Here is a 17,918-nt window from a genome sequence, read left to right as displayed (position 1 = left end):
GGAGTAGATGAACTGATCTCCACTTTTTCTGCATATCCCAAATCTCAAAAGAGATAAGAAGCATGGACTTTCAGAACCCAAAGTTATGGAGCTAACCCCATTTAGCCCAATTCTAGGGTCTTTGGAGATCAGGTTAAATAATTCTCCATGTCCCCCCTTAAGTTATATACTATCTAAGGGAAGAGTTGGAGAAGATTTACAACTGTAAGATGCAATACTTTGTACTTTTTTGCATCTCATAGTTTTTACATAATGGCAACTCAATATATCTTTGATATATATTTGCTTGGTAATCAGTTGTTTTTTTCTCCCATCTTCTCTCCTTTATCTTCACACACTTCCACATGTTTTCCTAATACATATACTTACATTTGCTTTGAAGACTTAAAATCAAATTTGCCAACAAGTCCTCTCCAAATTAACACATGATTTTAAATTTTAACTTTTGTAATATCTTAGGAACATATGTGCAACACCCATTATTGGCAATAAATGAGATTTCACTAACATCTTTTCATTAATTTTCCCTTTTATTTCTCGAATTCCCATGTTTCTTTCCATCTGAGACCAACTAGTTTGATCTTAAATGCTGATAAAAATCTTGGAAGAAAATTCACACTTTGATTAGGTCTCTGGGGCTCAAAGCTTTTCCATTTGGCGAACAATTTGTCCTTTGCTTTGTAACTTGATCTTCTTTGATTTGTTCCTATTTAGAATTACTAAATAAAAAATATAAGGGTGAGTCCTTGTATTCAATCAGAACTCCTTCAATTGCTTGAGATAGAGAATCCAATTTAAATTATGTAAGCAAAACCATAATTTATTGATTTATGTAATGAAAAGGCTTGGGGTATTCAGCTTCAGGCAAAGTTGGATCTAAAAGCTCATACATTCCCATTGGGACTCAGTTTCTTTTCATTTCTCCACTCTTCCTTTATTGCATTAGCACTTTTCTCAGGGATGAGAAATCCCCTTTGCTGGTCGCAGGGTAGCCGCTAGCAGCTATAAGCTCATACCCTGTTTTCATCAATATCCACCCCAAAAAGAGGCTCTCATTTTACTCCCAATCCCAATTCTAAAAAAGCACTCTGATCATATCTCACAGGCTCTGACTGGTTGTTTTCTATTACAGCATGAATCTCCATGTCCACAGAGAAGGAATATACTGGTTGGCTAAGGCCTGAGTTACAGGCCCAGTCATAGGCAGTGGGCTGAGCCAGCTCTGCATTCATTGATAGCTGGGCAGAGTGATTTCTGCAAAGGTATTCAGGGTGCCTTGATTGGAATATGGCTAAAAGGCGTAGGGAAGGCAAAACAGAATTAGCAACGAGGAAACCATGCACTGGTTTCAGCAAAAAGTATGATGGGATCATCCTTCCTGCCAAATAAATTCTCATTTCTTGCCAAAAGGTGAATAAAAAGTTTTCATTTGAATATTAAAAACAACAAAAAAGAGTCCTTTAAACTCCACTTAGGAAAGAGATGATGATACTGGTCAAAAAGGAGAGAGAAGTAATAACTATGGCAGCAGGGGCGCACTTCTTGTTGGCAGCTGTGAAAAACAAAACAAAATGAAACAAAAGTTAGAGATGTTTTAGGTAGCAGGGATTTAAAAAAAAAAAACTGCCTCATTTCTCCTTTGATTCACTTATGTAACTTAGAAAATTCCTAATAAAAACATTGGAAGTTAGCTACTTCTTAAAAAATGTTCTCTTAGATCTTTCTAACAGAGCTCAACTTGCTCATTTTGCAGATGATGAAGCAGGCACCAGAAGGTTAAGAGATTTACCGCAGGTTACCCAGCCGGTTGGTGGCAGGCATCTCCTGATTCTCCATCTTAAGCATCACCATCACCATTCCCCTATCTTAACTATCATCATCTTCCTCACCGTGATGAAAGCCAACATCATTAAGTACTTATACTCTGTGCTAGGATCTGTTTTAAGTCCTTGCTCTATATTAACTTATTTAATCCTCCTAACAAATCTATGAAGTATTTATTCTCATTATACTTATTTTTTAGTTGATGAAACTATGACACAGATGTGAAGAAACTTGCTAAACGTCACACACCTAGTAAGTAGTGTAGGCAGCTTTCAAACTCAGGCAGTTTGACTCAACCCTTTGTTCGTAACCACTGTATTGTCTGTCCATATATTGCATGTCCATTGATAGAATTTTTTTTTTTATTAAAAGGTGGGCAAGAAGTATTCACACAGTCGTGCTTGGGGTGTGTGTATGGGTGTGTGTATGTACACGCGCACGTGCACGCATACTGCCTGTACATACAGATTTTTCTCAGGAAGTTTGGAAATGTTAGCAGCCAGTGAGGTGTGGCTGAAGGAAGCAAAACTGGAAAACAAATATTCTTGTCAGATATCACTACTAATAGGGAATACAATGAGATGGGGGATAAGGTGAGACATGAGATGGAAACCTTCTAAAAATTGCCTCAATAAAGATCAGAATCTCCTTTTCAACCAGTCTACACTGGCCATTTGTTTAGGGTAGGAAGAGAATTAACCCTGATTGCCTCCATATTTGCCCATATTTTATAGAATAAACAGGTGAGAGAGAAATATATCTCCATGATTTTCACATATGAAATCTTTTGAGTTTCCTGGAATTTCTATGTGGAATTTTACATATATATTTATATATGTGTGTGTGTATGTTACATATGTATCAACAGAAATTTTCTTTTCTTTCCTTTTCTTTTTTTTTTTTTTTTTTTTGAGACAGAGTCTCGCTTTGTTGCCCAGGCTAGAGTGAGTGCCGTGGCATCAGCCTAGCTCACAGCAACCTCAAACTCCTGGGCTCAAGCAATCCTGCTGCCTCAGCCTCCTGAGTAGCTGGGACTACAGGCATGCGCCACCATGCCCGGCTAATTTTTTCTATATATATTAGTTGGCCAATTAATTTCTTGCTATTTATAGTAGAGACGGGGTCTCGCTCTTGCTCAGGCTGGTTTTGAACTCCTGACCTCGAGCAATCCTCCCGCCTTGGCCTCCCAGAGTGCTAGGATTACAGGCGTGAGCCACCGCACCCACCTGAACAGAAATTTTCAAAACTCCATTTTTTACCAATAAGAGTAAGCAAAGAAAAATTAATAGAGCATACATCTTTCTAAACTTTTGTCATAGTTTGTGCTAAGATTGTATGATCTGAATCCCCACAAAGACCTGCGTCATTTTAGCCTAGGTCAATCATTAGAATGGTTCTCAAACATTTTTGGTTTTGTTTTTTCCTTCATTGAGGCTAGATATTATAAGGACCTTCAGCTCCATACTTTCCCACTTTTTTAATCGGATAAGATTCTACTGAAGAGTGTTATCAGAAAATATTGATTGACAGAGCAGCAGAATAACAGAAGGATGGTTTTTGGAGGTAATTAGCTTTGATGTTGAAGCTCTGACCCCAGCTGTTTGACCTTGACCAGGTTAATTCCTTTCATCGAGCCTCAGTTTTCTCATCTGTAAAATGAGAGCATCTCAAAAATACTATTATCACTACCACTATTACTATTACTACTACTACCACCACTACCACCACAACCTCTAACACTTACACAGAGTTTGCTATGCATCATATACAGTAATAGACACACTTACCAATGTAATCCTCATAACAACCTTATGAGATCGATGCTTTTATCTCTATTTTGCAGATGAAGAAAAGTGAGGCAAGGAGAGCTTAAGGATCTCTGTTAGGTCACACAGGAAATGGCAGAGCCAGTATTTAACTTAGAGAGTCTAACTCAAGAAATCATATGTTGAACTTTCTGGAATGTAAACGTCAATTGTCAGTCATTCATTGTATTTGACCTATCAACCATGACTTTATCATAGCGAATCACTTCTTCCTCCTTGATATGTACTCTTTGCTCCTGGGTCACCAGCTCTCTTGGTTTTTCTCCTCCCTCGCTGGCCCTTCCTTCTCAGTCTTCTTTGCTCCCGATATTTTAAAATTGGAGTGTCCTGGGGTTCGGTCCTGGGACATCTTCTCTCCTTTATTTACACACTTTTGTTCAGGGCTCACCAAGTCTTATGGCTTTAAATATCACCCATATCCCACTGACTCCAAATTTTTATTTCCAGCCTGGGTCACTCCCCCAAATTCCAGACTCATACATCCAACTGTCCACTCAATATCTCTCCTGGGGTGACTATTCTCAACTGTAATAAGTAAAGAGGGAATAAAAACTTTTGAAGAGAGAGTCTAGTGGAAAACTAAAGAAAAAAACAAAAGTAAAAATAATATGAGGTATCCTTGGATAAAAAGTTTTTTAGATTATAATTCATTTAATTCACAGATGTTTTCCTTTTATTCCCCTAAATGTAGTGTCACGTAAAAATAATAATAATGGGAGGTAAAATGAGAATGGCCATAAGTAGAGAAAAAGAATCAAGAGAGTTAGGAAGGAAACATCACTTTAACCTGAGGGAATAAAATAAAAAATAAGATATTTTTTAACATCCTAATTATTGTGAAGAAGGTTTAAGAGTTGGTTTTTGAAGGATGAGTATGATTGCAACATAGTAGTGTCTGTTTATCTCTTATTTAAGGATCATTATAATAGCAGCTATAATTCATTCATTCAAAAGAAGAATTTATTGAGTACTTACCCATTTCCCATCTCCTATATAACATATGTAACACCAAACTCCTGCTGTTTGTGCCCAAATCTACTCCATCCACAGGCTTCTTCATCTCAGTCAATGCCAACTTCATCCTTTCAGATACTCAAGCCAAGATGTAGAGTCATCTTTCACTCTTCTTTTACCCTGACTCATCACATTTAGTATGTCAGGAAATCTCTTTAGCTCTCATCTACACAATGTGTCCTGAATCTGGTCACATCTCACTACCGCCACTGCTACCACCTTCATCTCTTTTCTGAGTAATTGAAATGGCCTTCTGACTGGTTTCTCTGCTTTAACCTTACCTCATTACAGTTTATTCTCAACTGACCTATTCAATCAATTCTAATGAAATGTAAATAGACTATGTTCTGTGTTCTGTGCCCAAAACCTGTCAGTGGTTTTCCACCTTGACTAAGAGGAAAAGCCAGAGTCCTCACAACTGCCTTCAAGGCCACAGTGTAGATTTGAGCTCATCTATATTATCCTCTGTCTTCACTTTCTGTTACCTTCCCTTTCGTTCATTCTCACATGCTGATCTTCTTGGTGTTGTTCCTGCCTCAGGGCCTTTGCACTTGCTGTATTTTCTTCTCATGATGCTCTCTCCTCAGATAGCCATAGTATTTGCTCTGTTACTCATCTCCTTTCGACCCTTGCTCAAATGTCATCCTGTCAGTGAAGTTTTCCCCAATCACCCAATTTAACTTCCCAACTCCCTCCCTCCTGTGGAATTCTCCATCCCCTTGCTCTGCTTTACTTTTCTCCTTACTACCTACCACTTACTAACGAACCACATAATTTACGCATTTATTTTGTTAATTTTTGCGTCCTATCACTAGAATATAAATTTCATGAGAGCAGGGATTTTCACCTATTTTATTTCCTACACCTAGGATAGGACCTAGCACACAGTAAGTACTCAATAAATTCTTCTTTTAAATGAATGAATTATAGCTGCTATTATAATGATCCTTAAATAAGAGATAAACAGACACTACTTGCAATCAGACACTTGTTGCAATCATACTCATCCTTCAAAAACCAACTCTTAAACCTTCTTCACAATAATTAGGATGTTAAAAAAGAGCTTATTTTTTATTTTATTCCCTCAGGTTAAAGTGATGTTTCCTTCCTAACTCTCTTGATTCTTTTTCTCTACTTATGGCCATTCTCATTTTACCTCCCATTATTATTATTTTTACATGACACTACATTTAGGGGAATAAAAGGAAAACATCTGTGAATTAAATGAATTATAATCTAAAAAACTTTTTATCCAAGGATACCTCATATTATTTTTACTTTTGTTTTTTTCTTTAGTTTTCCACTAGACTCTCTCTTCAAAAGTTTTTATTCCCTCTTTACTTATTACAGTATTTTTCAAATTGGAAGTTGTGATCCATTAATGGGTTGTGACATCAGTTTGGTAGGTCAAAACTGTCATTGTTTAAAAATGTAATAAAAAGGTTAGAAAACACTAGTGTTATACTGCATGCAAAAGGGATAACTATTGTCATATATATGAATTTGTGTGTGTATTTGTATATTTGTGCGTGCATGAACTGAGTTATAATGTAAATAGTCACAAGTGAAGAAGCTTGAAACTTATGGTAGTTTCTCAGTAACATTTGCTAAAGGACAAATCAATCCCCTGAAACCATTCTATAGAGATAATGGTCCTATAATTCTTGTCAGAAAACATAGAAAGGGTCCTACTTTTGCCATTTGTAAATTGTGTGAATAATATTGCACAAATCACTTATTTTCTCTGAACCTCAGCATTCACATCAGTACAATGGGGTCAACTTACAGGGTGGTGGTAAGAATTAAACAGACGATGGGTGTGAAAGCACTTTGTAAACTAAATTGCCACACAAACATCATCTTATTTGTGTGTTATAACCTAATTTTGGTTATCTCTGCCTTAGGCTATAAAGCCTGGAAGAAATACATAATTATTCTAGCTTTTATTTTGTAAAGTCTGCATCTGAATTTTATCAGACGGCTCAGAAGTAAATATTAAATCTCTTGAAAAAAGCAGAAAAAGGTAAAACTGGCATGCAATACATCTAGCTAGTCTAGTATTTGCAGCACATGCTGTCTATAGCCCATTTCTGTCAAAATGCAGAGAGTAATCTGTGTTAATATTTGAGAATATTACTTGGCAAAAAGTTGGCACTTGAAAAATAGAAAGCATTATTCCTTGTGTCTCTTCTTTGGTTTCTATTCTTATTGTCACTCTTACTGAAGCACACATTTGTGCCATTAAATCATTGTCTTGCTTGCACGTACAAAGTACTGTTCCAGAGTTTGTCAGTAGTGTTTGAGAGGGCGGATGGACACCAAGTGCTATCACAACATTCCCACAAGGCAACCATCACTCCTGTTTTATACACAAAGAAACAGGCTCAGAGGTTAAGTCATTTACACAAGGTCACCTAGCTACTAATGTATGGCCACATCTTTCTGGCTCCAAAGTCTATTCACTTTCCACTATGGCCTCCCATATTCTTTCAATTACTGATTCTTTTCATCCATTTGTCTGAGACAGACACTATACTTCAAGGTCATTGTGATTCCACAAATCGGGCAAACTAATTTTAGAGTAAAAGAAAAAGCCCAGAGTAAAAGAAAACAGGAAAGAAATAGGAAGTTCATAAAATAAATAATGACAATGGTAATAATAGTCTCTACTAAGTGAAGTATCTCAAGAATGGAAAAACAAGCACCACATGTACTCACAAGCAAATTGGTATTAATGGATCAACACCTAAGTGGACATATAGGAATAACACTTATCGGGTGTCGGGAGGGTGGGAGGGGGGAGGAGGGGATGGGTATATACAACCACAATGAGTAAGATGTGCAACGTTTGGGGGATGGACACGCTTGAAGCTCTTACTCGAGGGGGGAGGGGGGCATGGGCAATATATGTAACCTTAACACTTGTACCCCCATAATACGCTAAAATAAAAATAAAAAATAAAAAAAAAAAAGGAAAAAAGATTACATGCATAAATTGGCAGCTAACGAAAACAAAGCATTTCCCAGAAAAATAATTAGGTTTTGTAAGATTCTTTTGTTAGTAAATTAAAGTTTTGGTGACACATACTTATATTGTCTGTCATTGAAGATAATGTTTAAAAACAAAATAATAGTCTCTAAAAAGTTTTGAGTGCCTACATGTTCTAAGAGCTTTTACATGCATTAATTCATTTTCTCCTCACCAGAATCTTATAAGGTAGGTTTAAAAAAATTTCCTCTTTTGCATGTAAAGAAACTGAGGCACAGAAAGACTAAGCCATTGCCCACGTTATCACTGCTAGTAACTGGCAAAGTTTACGTGTGAAACCAGGCTTACTACGAACAATTGGCTATATTTTCCTAGAAACATGTCAAGAATTTTGATTATGTAAAACATTTTAACAAATAAATCCCTCTTCTTTGTGAATCCAATGATATAGAACAGAGCATGTATTTATGTGTCTGCAGATTTTGGCCTAGATTATTTTGCTGAAGAAACAATATTGAAGGGCAAATAACTAATTACCATTCCTGTTAACATAATTTGAGTCTTCTAATGGGCATGAAAACATCTGTTTCTATGGTAACCAGTACAGGGCATGTGAGAGAGGATAGAAGAATTAGAGGGGGAAGATGTTAGTTTAGAATAACTTAATTTTTCTTTTGTAAATTTTACTCCCTTAAATTTATCATTGTACCAATTTGACCTTTTATCCTCTGAAGGCAACAGATTACCTGGAAACTCTTTGAGCTTGGGTTATAAATCAATGGGATCAATTGTAGCATAAATTGAAGGACTGGGGAAGCTATGCTCTTTAATGTATTATCTCTTCACTGGGGGGATTGCAGTATCCCAGCTGGCTCATTTTAAAGGTCTTATGTTGCTTTTCAAGTATTATGTCTACCAGATTAAGAGGGAACAGGAGAGGAAACATAATTTCACCTGGTTTTTAGGGACTTTTGAGGACATAGAATAGCTTGTGGTTTCTGCTCATGAACAAAACAAAACTGAAAGAATGGAAAACAGCCTCCTGAGAAGACTTGCAGTTTCATGGGGACTGTGATATCAGTGCTCCAGGGCACCACCTGTGAATCGCCTAGGCTGGGTCAATGGAGAAGTGAAGTGGGCAAGAGCAGCCACCGGAAACCCAGGTCTGGGCAGAGTCTACTGATCTTATTCCCTGCCAGTGAGGGACCCCCAGATAAGAAAGACACACCACCTCCCTCCTCTTATTGTTCGTGTATGGATCGGTCCAATACTACACCAGGAGGTTGGGGAAAGCAGAATATTACTCATCAATTAATAAGACTTAAGGAATGTTTCAGGTGTTCCTTAGCTTACTGATTGAGGGGGATAAAGAAGGACTGTAGCAAATAACTGAAACCATTCTGAAGCCAATCAAAGTTTTTTTTTAATCAGTAGAGATAGATATAGTGTCCAACTCAAGACTTTATACAGTAGTCCCCCGTTATCCTTGAGGGATAAGTTCCAAGACCCTCAGGGATGCCTGAAACTGCCGATGGTACTGAACCCTATACATACTATGTTATTTCCTATACATACGTACTCATGATAAAGTTTGAGTTGTTACAGCAAAACTAGCATGAATTTCTTGTTCCTTCCTCACAATTCTACGGATAGAAGATTCATTATTCCTGTAGATTTTAGCAATCTCAGCATACGGTTTCTTTCCATTCCTTATTAAGTCAAGAACTTTATAACCTTTTCATTTCAAGGAAGCACTATGAGGCTTCTCTTTGGCATAATCGAATTGCCAGCATCACTACTCTTGGAGTTTGAGACCATTATAAAGCCAAATATGGGTGACTTGAACACAAGTAGTGCCATACCACGAAAGCACATCTGATAACCTAGACTGCTGCTAAGTGACTTTCGGGTGAGCAGTGTATGTAGTGTGGATGATTCGCATCCCTGGCCTGATAGTGTGAGATTTTTTATCACATTACTCAGAACTGCATGCTATTTGCAACTTAGGAATTGTTTATTTCTGGAATTTTCCATTTAATATTTTCTGTGAGTAACTGAAACCACAGAGAGCAGAACCACGGATAAAGGGGGACTACAATAATTTTCTTGTCCTCAACGAAAGTGACTGTGCTAACAACCAGCCAGTGGCAGATGAGGCTTAGATGGGTAAGGTGGAACCAGAGAACGGGCCAGCCATTAGTCAAAGTCTAGGGTCAAAGGAAGAAAGGCATCCCTGCACCTTGACCTTATGCTTTTCCCTCCTTCCCTCTCCCAGGTCGTTTCATAGCTGTGGTGGCCGAGAAGATGCTCTACTTCCAGCTGTTGGCTGATCATGTGACCCCTGATCTGTTTCTTCCCTCTTTACTTCAACTTATAAGGAAAATATCACCCTCTATGACCAGTGGTATTTTTGTTCTGCCATTTACAACCCTTTTCCCAAAGCTACACAAGCTTCTAATCGATGAATTTCTAGGAACAATTTAGTTACTGTAACTCACTTTGCAAGTGATCACATTGCAGATCATTTACATTGTAACTGCAGCTACTTACTTTTGACTAGGAGTTGAACCTTCTAGAATTTTTGCCTTCTCTAGGTCTTCAAATAACAGAACTGTTTTTAGTCAATTGAGTTATGTGGTCATCTGATTGAAGGCCCAGGTCACTCAGAGGTGTGGAAGAGGATGCTTGATCCATCACCGTTATTCATTCGCTCATTCAACAAAAATAGGTTGAGCAACTCTATGTGCTAAGGGATTCAAGTTAATAATATCTAACACGAGTTTATCATTTATTAAATGCCTGGGAATGTATAAATAATTGTTTTATTTTATCTTCACAATGGTCCTATGGAGTTTTATTATGATGCCCGTTGTGTAGACAAACTTACAGAGTTTAAACAACTTGATTGAGAACACATAGCTTATTAGTAGTACAGGTTGGATACAAATTTAGACAGGGTGGATCTGGGGGCAAACAGCCTAAATTCCATACTTAGCTCTTAAATTCTGTGCAGTCAATTTCCTTTTTGCAAAGAACTTACAGAGCAATACGAGATTATTGATTCTCTTAAGTATGATTTGTGATTTCAAATATCTAATCAAGATCAACCAAACTTCTAGAATCTGATAATACATATGGCTAACGTAGCTAAGCCTTCACTCAAAACTGAGTTAAAGTTATGTTTGGGTAGTTTCACCACAGGAAAGAAAAGATCATTAATTTGTGTGTGGGTATGTTTGTGTGTGGGGGGGGTGAGGGGGTGTCCTGAAATATTTTTTTGAGGTTTGTAGTGTCAGAACATAATAATAGCTTCTATTACATACTCCTTTCCCTCAATTTCCCACTCACTTCTTGATGTAAATGTCCTATTATTTTTTTATTGAATATATTTTACTGTGTTCATTATCCTAGTAGAAGAATTATATGTCCCAAATTCCTGAGGAGAATGAAGGAGTAGTGTCCTAGTCAGGTATAGTTCCAACTATTCTGGAATCTACCTATGAATGTCTCATTTATTATCAAAATCTTACTGTTTTCTCCACATTCTACTGTAGTATTTTTTTTTTTTTTTTGAGACAGAGTCTCGCTTTCTTGCCTAGGCTAGAGTGAGTGCCGTAGTGTCAGCCTAGCTCACAGCAACCTCAAACTCCTGGGCTCAAGCGATCCTCCTGCCTCAGCCTCCTGAGTAGCTGGGACTACAGGCACGAGCCACCATGCCCGGCTGATTTTTATATATATATTAGTTGGCCAATTAATTACTTTTTATTTTTATGGTAGAGATGGGGTCTCGCTCAGGCTGGTTTTGAACTCCTGACCTTGAGCAATCCGCCCACATCAGCCTCCCAGAGTGCTAGGATTACAGGCGTGAGCCACCGCGCCCGGCCTTCTACTGTAGTATTTTATCCTCTACAAACACTAGACTCTTGGGTCTATGGGAAAGATACTCATTTCTCTTATATCGCCACCATGCTGCCAAGGAGAGGGGGGAGGAGATAGTAGTATTTATAGGTCACCTTTTCCTGGTCCGTATTTATAGATAGAACAGAGTGAGCAGACTCCAGACCTTAGTGTGGATGCCAGTTTGAAGACCTTTGCAACACTACATCCCTGCAACGTTGAGAAATGCTGATAACCTGTTATAAACAGTGGCAATAATGATGGAGTGGAGACAGATTTGGGGATATTTCAAAGGTAGACCCTGCAGCTGAGTTCCAGTTAGCTGTGAGTGTGAAAGAAGTCATATGTGGGTAAGGACAGTTTTCTCCCTGCTAAATCAAACAGGGCACAGTATTTGCTACAGAACTCTCCCTCTGTGAAATGACTTGGTAGCAACGTAAAGGGGTAAAATTGAATGGGCCATGTTTTGTTTTAAAAAAAGAGCTTAACAAATTTTTTTTTTTGTGTGTGTGTTGTGATAGTTCTAATTTCTCCTGCTCGTGATATCATTAGAGCTCTTTGTAAAATATTGATTGAATTCATGTTCCACTTCTTAAAAACTTCTAATGACTTCTTATTACAAACAGCATGAAGTTTCGAAGACCTAAGCATGGAATACAAGAACTTTTATAGTCAGGCCCCATCAGAACTCTGGATAATTTACTTCATCCTTTTCTATACCTATACTCTCCCTGCGTCCTACACTTCCTACTCTCCAGCCACCCAGAATTCCAGAGACTCCCTGAAGACACCAGCCTGTCTGAACTCCTTCTGATTTAGCACACACTGTGTCTTAGTCCATTTTCTGTTAACCAACAGAATACCACAGACTGGGTAATTTATAAAGAAAATAAATTTACTTCTCACAACTCTGAAGGCTGGAAAGCCCAAGAGCATGGCTCCAGCACCTGGCAAGGGCCTTTGTGTTGTACCATAACACGCTGAGAAGCAAGCAAGTGCACAAGATCGAGAGAGACACCAGAGGCCAGACTTGCTTTACAATAACCCAACCTCATGATAACTAACCTCCTCCCGTGATACATCAGTAATCCATTCATTAAATCATCTCGTATTAGGAGAGATCCAATCATCTCTTATTAGGCCCCACCTCTCAACACTGTTGCATTGAGGATTAAGTGTCCAACAGAGGAACTTATGGGGGATACACTGAAACCACAGCATGCTATTCTCCACTTAAAATGATTTTTCCCCTCTTATTTCACTGAAAACCCCCATTCCCACTTGAAGTCCCATGTGGCCCTATTTGGAAGCCTTCCTTGCTTTCCCGAGAGGGACTGAGCATCTCCCTGCATTGAGCAGCTGTGCACCCATTGCTTAAACCTCTGGTGTATCACTTAGTACCTGTGAGTATCTACATTTGTTCATGTTTCCCTTTCTTGTTAGATTAAAAATCCTCCCAGGTCAATGATGTTATGTTATTCATTCTATATCATCAGAACCTCCTAACACAATGGTTGGAAGATGGTTGAGGAATTAAAAATTAATGAATACATCTTGCCTCCTGCTTTACTTTTAGAACTCCTTATCTATGTAATAACTGTGAAGAAAGAATGAGTTTGAGGGAGAAGGTAAAGGTGCTATATTTTATGCTCTGTCTTTTCTAGTCAAGATTTACTCTCCCTGTCTAGAATTCCCTATGTAATAATGCCATTGCAGAAACTCATTTTCCTGGAGGTAGTGGAGGAGAAAGGAGAGAGAGGAAACCAAAAAATCAAATGGGTTTTCACTCATCAGTCAATTCTAACATTACTGAAGGCCAATTTCCATGTTTTCCGCCTTTTTCTTATAAACCCACTCAGAAAAAAAATACTTTTTATAAAAGAGTAGTGGTCTGTGACCCTAAGAGGTGATTTAATTTAGATCAAGAGTACCTTTTAGCAGCTGACAGTTATATGTGCTCAGGTTCCCAGCTGACCGCAATTGCAACCAATTTCCTCTTGGGTGGTAACTCATATTTACAACTTTAAACAACTCATAGGGAGGGATCAGGACTTCCTTCTTGAGGGAGAAGTCTTGTACAGATGCACCCAGGCAGGTAACTATGGTAAATACTGTCTGGTCCCCAAACTTCTGTGCCTCTTCTTTTAGGAGGGAGGTGGAGAGGAATTGGCCAAATCGAATGGTGGCACCTAGGTAGGCTTCGAAGTGGACATCTTTCGTCTCATGGTGGACTTCATAGCACAGAGTGTCATTCTCCGTGGTGATGTCCTTCCTCAGCAGCTGGATTGCTGTGGTCAGATAGTAGTGTAAATATTTGAAATGGAATGAATGTTCATACTGCTGTGGAGTCTTGGCGTCACTGGCCATGGCTTTAGATAAGTCAGAGCGAACATGGCCGTTCAATGTGTAAACCAAGAGAGCCACGGCATGTGGAGTAGTCAAGGTCGTGGGGAAAGCGTGTTCTTGGTTCCTCCAGGTTAAGTGAGCTTTCTGCCACACCCCGAAGTAGTTCTTATGGGCTTCTAGGTCTTTTGTGAAATAATCTCCTTGATTTAGTTTCTCCATGACCTGTTTGCTACAACCTTGGTACTGATCATCGAAGGAACCTGGTGCCAAGTCAAAGTCGATTTTAATTGCAACCTATAAGGAAAGATCAATCTTGATTTTAATTTTTCAACACAGGTGGTGAGTGTGGCTGCAGATTTGCTATATCCTATAAGCCCACATCTCCTCAAAACCAAAATTTGCTGAAATAAGTTTCACTCAAAACCATGAGATTGCTCCAATCTTTCCTATATCAGCGACCTGTGTAAGAGACTGAATTTGGTTCTGTAAATATTACTGAAAGGTGAAAAACTCATCTCCCCAGGGAGAAAGTAACCCTTTTCATATCACTAAAATCACAGCATTTTTTGCATATTGAGTACTTTGAAGAAAAAAAATTAATAACCTTATAATTTAATTATACTTTCTGTTTCCTCTACCCCCCATTTTGTATCTTCTCATAGGTGTTATAAGGATTAATGCCTAAAATCTATATTAAACTCTTTAAACTTTATTTAAGAAAAGGTTTAAGTGATGAGTAGTGTTGGGTTTCCCAAGGGAGTCTCCAACAAATAACAGCCCTCTTGTTTACCCAGATTCTGAAAAAATTGAGAAGAAAAAGAGAAAAATGTCATTTTTCTTACGGAATGAGGACATGTTGGGGCACACCAGCTTTAGGTCTGACGGCACGTGGCTTGTTAAGAGTAAATTCCAGAATGAGGAAGGTTTGCCCCTCAGTCACAGGCAGTACTAGCCTGGGGCCCACCCAGGTATGATTTTTGTTATGGAGGAACACAGAACTGATGCCCTTTGCCATCAGGCTAACTCCCAGGAAGAAGAACAGAGCCAAACTCAGCACACTCAGTTATTCTTCCTGACATTACCAATCAAGGAAATTTGTCCACCTCTGGGGGAGTGGAGTGAGGTCTGGACAGTAGTCAGGAATGTGCCCAGAAAAGTCCTGCCTCTTGGAAAAAGACATTCCTTTCTAATGAGTAGCCCACTGAATATTATTTACTGATATCTAGTGTGTGCGAAACTGAAGTTAGAGATTTGAATGAAAGTTCACTAAATATCATCCGTCAATCATTTAGAGCCATATATGAATGATCTAAATTCCAAAACATTTATTTCTTGGCAAAGAAATGATGCTTTTCTAACAAACAGTACTCATTAAGGAATACATTAAAGGGTAAGATTCCATCCAGTCAATGTTAAGGATGTTGGAACTGGAAATCAAAAAACAAGACCTAAAGGTAACACCTGAAACCATAAAAATTCTGGGAAGGAACTATAGAAAAAACTCTTCTAGACATCAGCCTAGGCAAAGAATTTATGAAGAAGACCCCAAAGGCAATCACAGCAACAACAAAAATAAATAAATGGAACCTGATTAAACTAAAAAGCTTCTGCACATCCAAGGAAACAATCAATAGAGCGAATAGACAACCTACAGAATGGGAGAAAATATTTGTATGCTGTACATCCGATAAAGGGCTAAGAACTAGGATCTACAAAGAACTCAAGCAAATCAGCAAGAAAACATCAAACAACCCTATTACAAAACGGGCAAAAGACATGAACGGAGTTTTTCAAAAGAAGATGTACAAAAGGCTAATAGACATCTGAAAAACTGCTCAACATCACTAATCATCAGGGAAGTGCAGTTAAAACTACAATGAGATGCTACCTTACCACTATCAGAATGGCCATTATTAAAAAAATAAAAAAAAACAATAGATGTTGGCATGGATAGAGTGAAAAAAAGAACACTTATACACTATTGGTGGGACTGTAGATTAGTGCAACCTCTATGGAAAGCAATATGGAGATTCCTCACAGAACCAAAAGTAGACCTACCATTCAATCCAGCAATCCCACCACTGGGTATCTACCCAAAGGAAAAGAAGTCATTGTATCAAAAAGACACTTGTACTTGAATGTTTATTGCAGCACAATTCACAATTTTAAAGATGTGGAATTAACCTAAGTGCCTATCAATGGATGAGTGGACAAAGAAAATGTGGTATGTATGTAACATGGAGTACTACTCAGCCATAAAAAAGGAATGAAATAATGTCATTTGCAGGAACTTGGATGGAACTGGAGTTCAGTATCTTAGGCATGGAAGAACAAACATCACATGTTTTCAATAATAAGTGGGTGCTAAACAATGGGTACACACAGTCATCAAGTGGTGTAAAGGCCCTTGGAAACCAAGAAGGGGGAAGGTTAAGAGGGGGACGAGAGCTTAAAAACTTACCTACTAGGTACAATGTACACTATTCTGGTGACAGGCATGCTAAAAGCCCCGACTTCAGCATTATATTAATACAGTTCATCCATGTGACAAGAACACTTGTACCTCCTAATATTTTGAAATAAAAATTTGATTGAAAATAACATTTGGTATTTTTACTGTTACTTATGGTGAGACCTCATCTAGTAGTGTATAAACTAGAACAAAATTTTAAGACTAATTGAATAATTCTAACCAAAAACTCTTTACAGCAGGTTTTAAAATAGGTCTACAGACTCTATTTAAGTTAAAACAAACCAAACAAAAAATATCATGTTCTGTCTAATCTCATGACGAACTCCAAAACCTTGTTAATATAGTACTAGATCTCAAAGATGTACTCTGTCATCTCTTAACATTAGTTTGTTTTTCGTGAGCTAGAACTTTAAAATCGGAATACTTAGAGCTTGAGTCAATCTGTATGATACAGTTTAAGGCCAAATAGACTTGGTTCATTTGCTGCATTATTTGCCCTATGGAAGCAGTATTTTACTTAATTTCTATGGAGATCAAGAAAATGACTATGCCACTAGCTTCCATAATGCCACGTTTCTAAACTATAAAGAATTCTTCAGTTTTTAATCATTGTCTGCAAACTCTTCACTAATGTTATTTGTTAAAATGTCTGAATGGAAGCAGATAGCAAGCACCTGAGGTTGGGGTCATCTAAAGGCAGATGCTCTGGTTGGAGGATTGGTCATAAGGCGGTCTCCTCTGTGGTCCTTACCTCGGAGCTCTCGGTGGGTCTCTGCAGGCCAGAGAGGAGCAGCAGCAGGGACAGCGGCCCCCCAGGGAGCCGGGTTCTCTTCACAGGAGCTGCAGAGGTTGGGAGGAGAGTCCTCTTGCATCTGTTGATCAATGGACAGCATTCGTTCGTATTAAGAATACTCCTCCTTTGCTCGTGCAGCCTCATCCTGCAATGAGCTCTCAGCGTTCTCCGGTGGGGTTTTCTTTGAGCGAGCCTTTGCCCCCAGAGTGTGCTGAAACTTCTGTGGACCCCTGACAACTCCCAGCTTTTCTCGGGGAAGAAATCGATTGCAACTTTTCTTTGCAAAACGGAAACGTCCGCGAAATAGCCAGATATGCACACCAAATAAGGATTTCTAAAGCGGACCCGTTACTCTCCAATTAAAAAAAAAAATAAAAAAAATGCCTGTCTAATCGGTATTCGGGGGAGTGCCAAAGTCCTGCTGCGTGTCAGACTCAGCAGTTCAGCCTTCGCTTTCCCAGCCTGACAGCAAAAAGCATGGTCCGTCCAAGGCCAAGTGCCATTATCTCGATCCCCAGGCTTCCACTGAGAGTGACAAGATTGGCACGTGCAGGGCGTCTGGAAACGCGCCACCTCGACGCGGGTCGTCTGCAGGCCCGTCTGGCGTCGCTGATACGCCCCGCCCAGGTCAGGGAGCAGCAGCGTTTTAGGGTTATTGTCAAAGGGAAGACTCTTTTCGCTGCTTTCCCACGGGACGTTAGAAACTCCCCCATCCAGAGATGTGTCTCTGGATTCAGAGCTCTTCCCTGTTTCCTC

The 17,918-nt window shown here is 38.8% G+C and overlaps 1 protein-coding gene across 1 annotated transcript; it reads right to left on the bottom strand.

The window, feature by feature from the left end:
* Window positions 1-802: 802 nt before the first annotated feature.
* On the bottom strand, window positions 803-17,508 carry ART4 (ADP-ribosyltransferase 4 (inactive) (Dombrock blood group)). The gene is made up of 3 exons (XM_012753744.2): window positions 17,121-17,508; window positions 13,482-14,190; window positions 803-1,552 (listed from the first exon to the last, which is right to left on the bottom strand). The coding sequence occupies exons 1-3, from the start codon at window positions 17,304-17,306 to the stop codon at window positions 1,461-1,463; spliced, it is 987 nt and encodes a 328-aa protein (XP_012609198.2). The 5' UTR covers window positions 17,307-17,508; the 3' UTR covers window positions 803-1,460.
* Window positions 17,509-17,918: the final 410 nt, after the last annotated feature.

The sequence above is a fragment of the Microcebus murinus genome, chromosome 10 (genome assembly GCF_040939455.1).
Source record: "Microcebus murinus isolate Inina chromosome 10, M.murinus_Inina_mat1.0, whole genome shotgun sequence".
NCBI lineage: Eukaryota > Metazoa > Chordata > Mammalia > Primates > Cheirogaleidae > Microcebus > Microcebus murinus.
This window is presented reverse-complemented; position numbering and strand designations above follow the sequence as displayed.

Bases quoted from the DNA above. Each gene is read 5' to 3' on its own strand.
- ART4 (XM_012753744.2), bottom strand. From the start codon at position 17,306: ATGAGGCTGCACGAGCAAAGGAGGAGTATTCTTAATACGAACGAATGC. The intron at 14,191-17,120 runs GTAAGGACCACA...CTTTCCTTATAG, and splicing joins GACCCACCGAGAGCTCCGAG to GTTGCAATTAAAATCGACTT. The intron at 1,553-13,481 runs GTACTCTTGATC...TGTTTTTCACAG, and splicing joins TAACTGTCAGCTGCTAAAAG to CTGCCAACAAGAAGTGCGCC.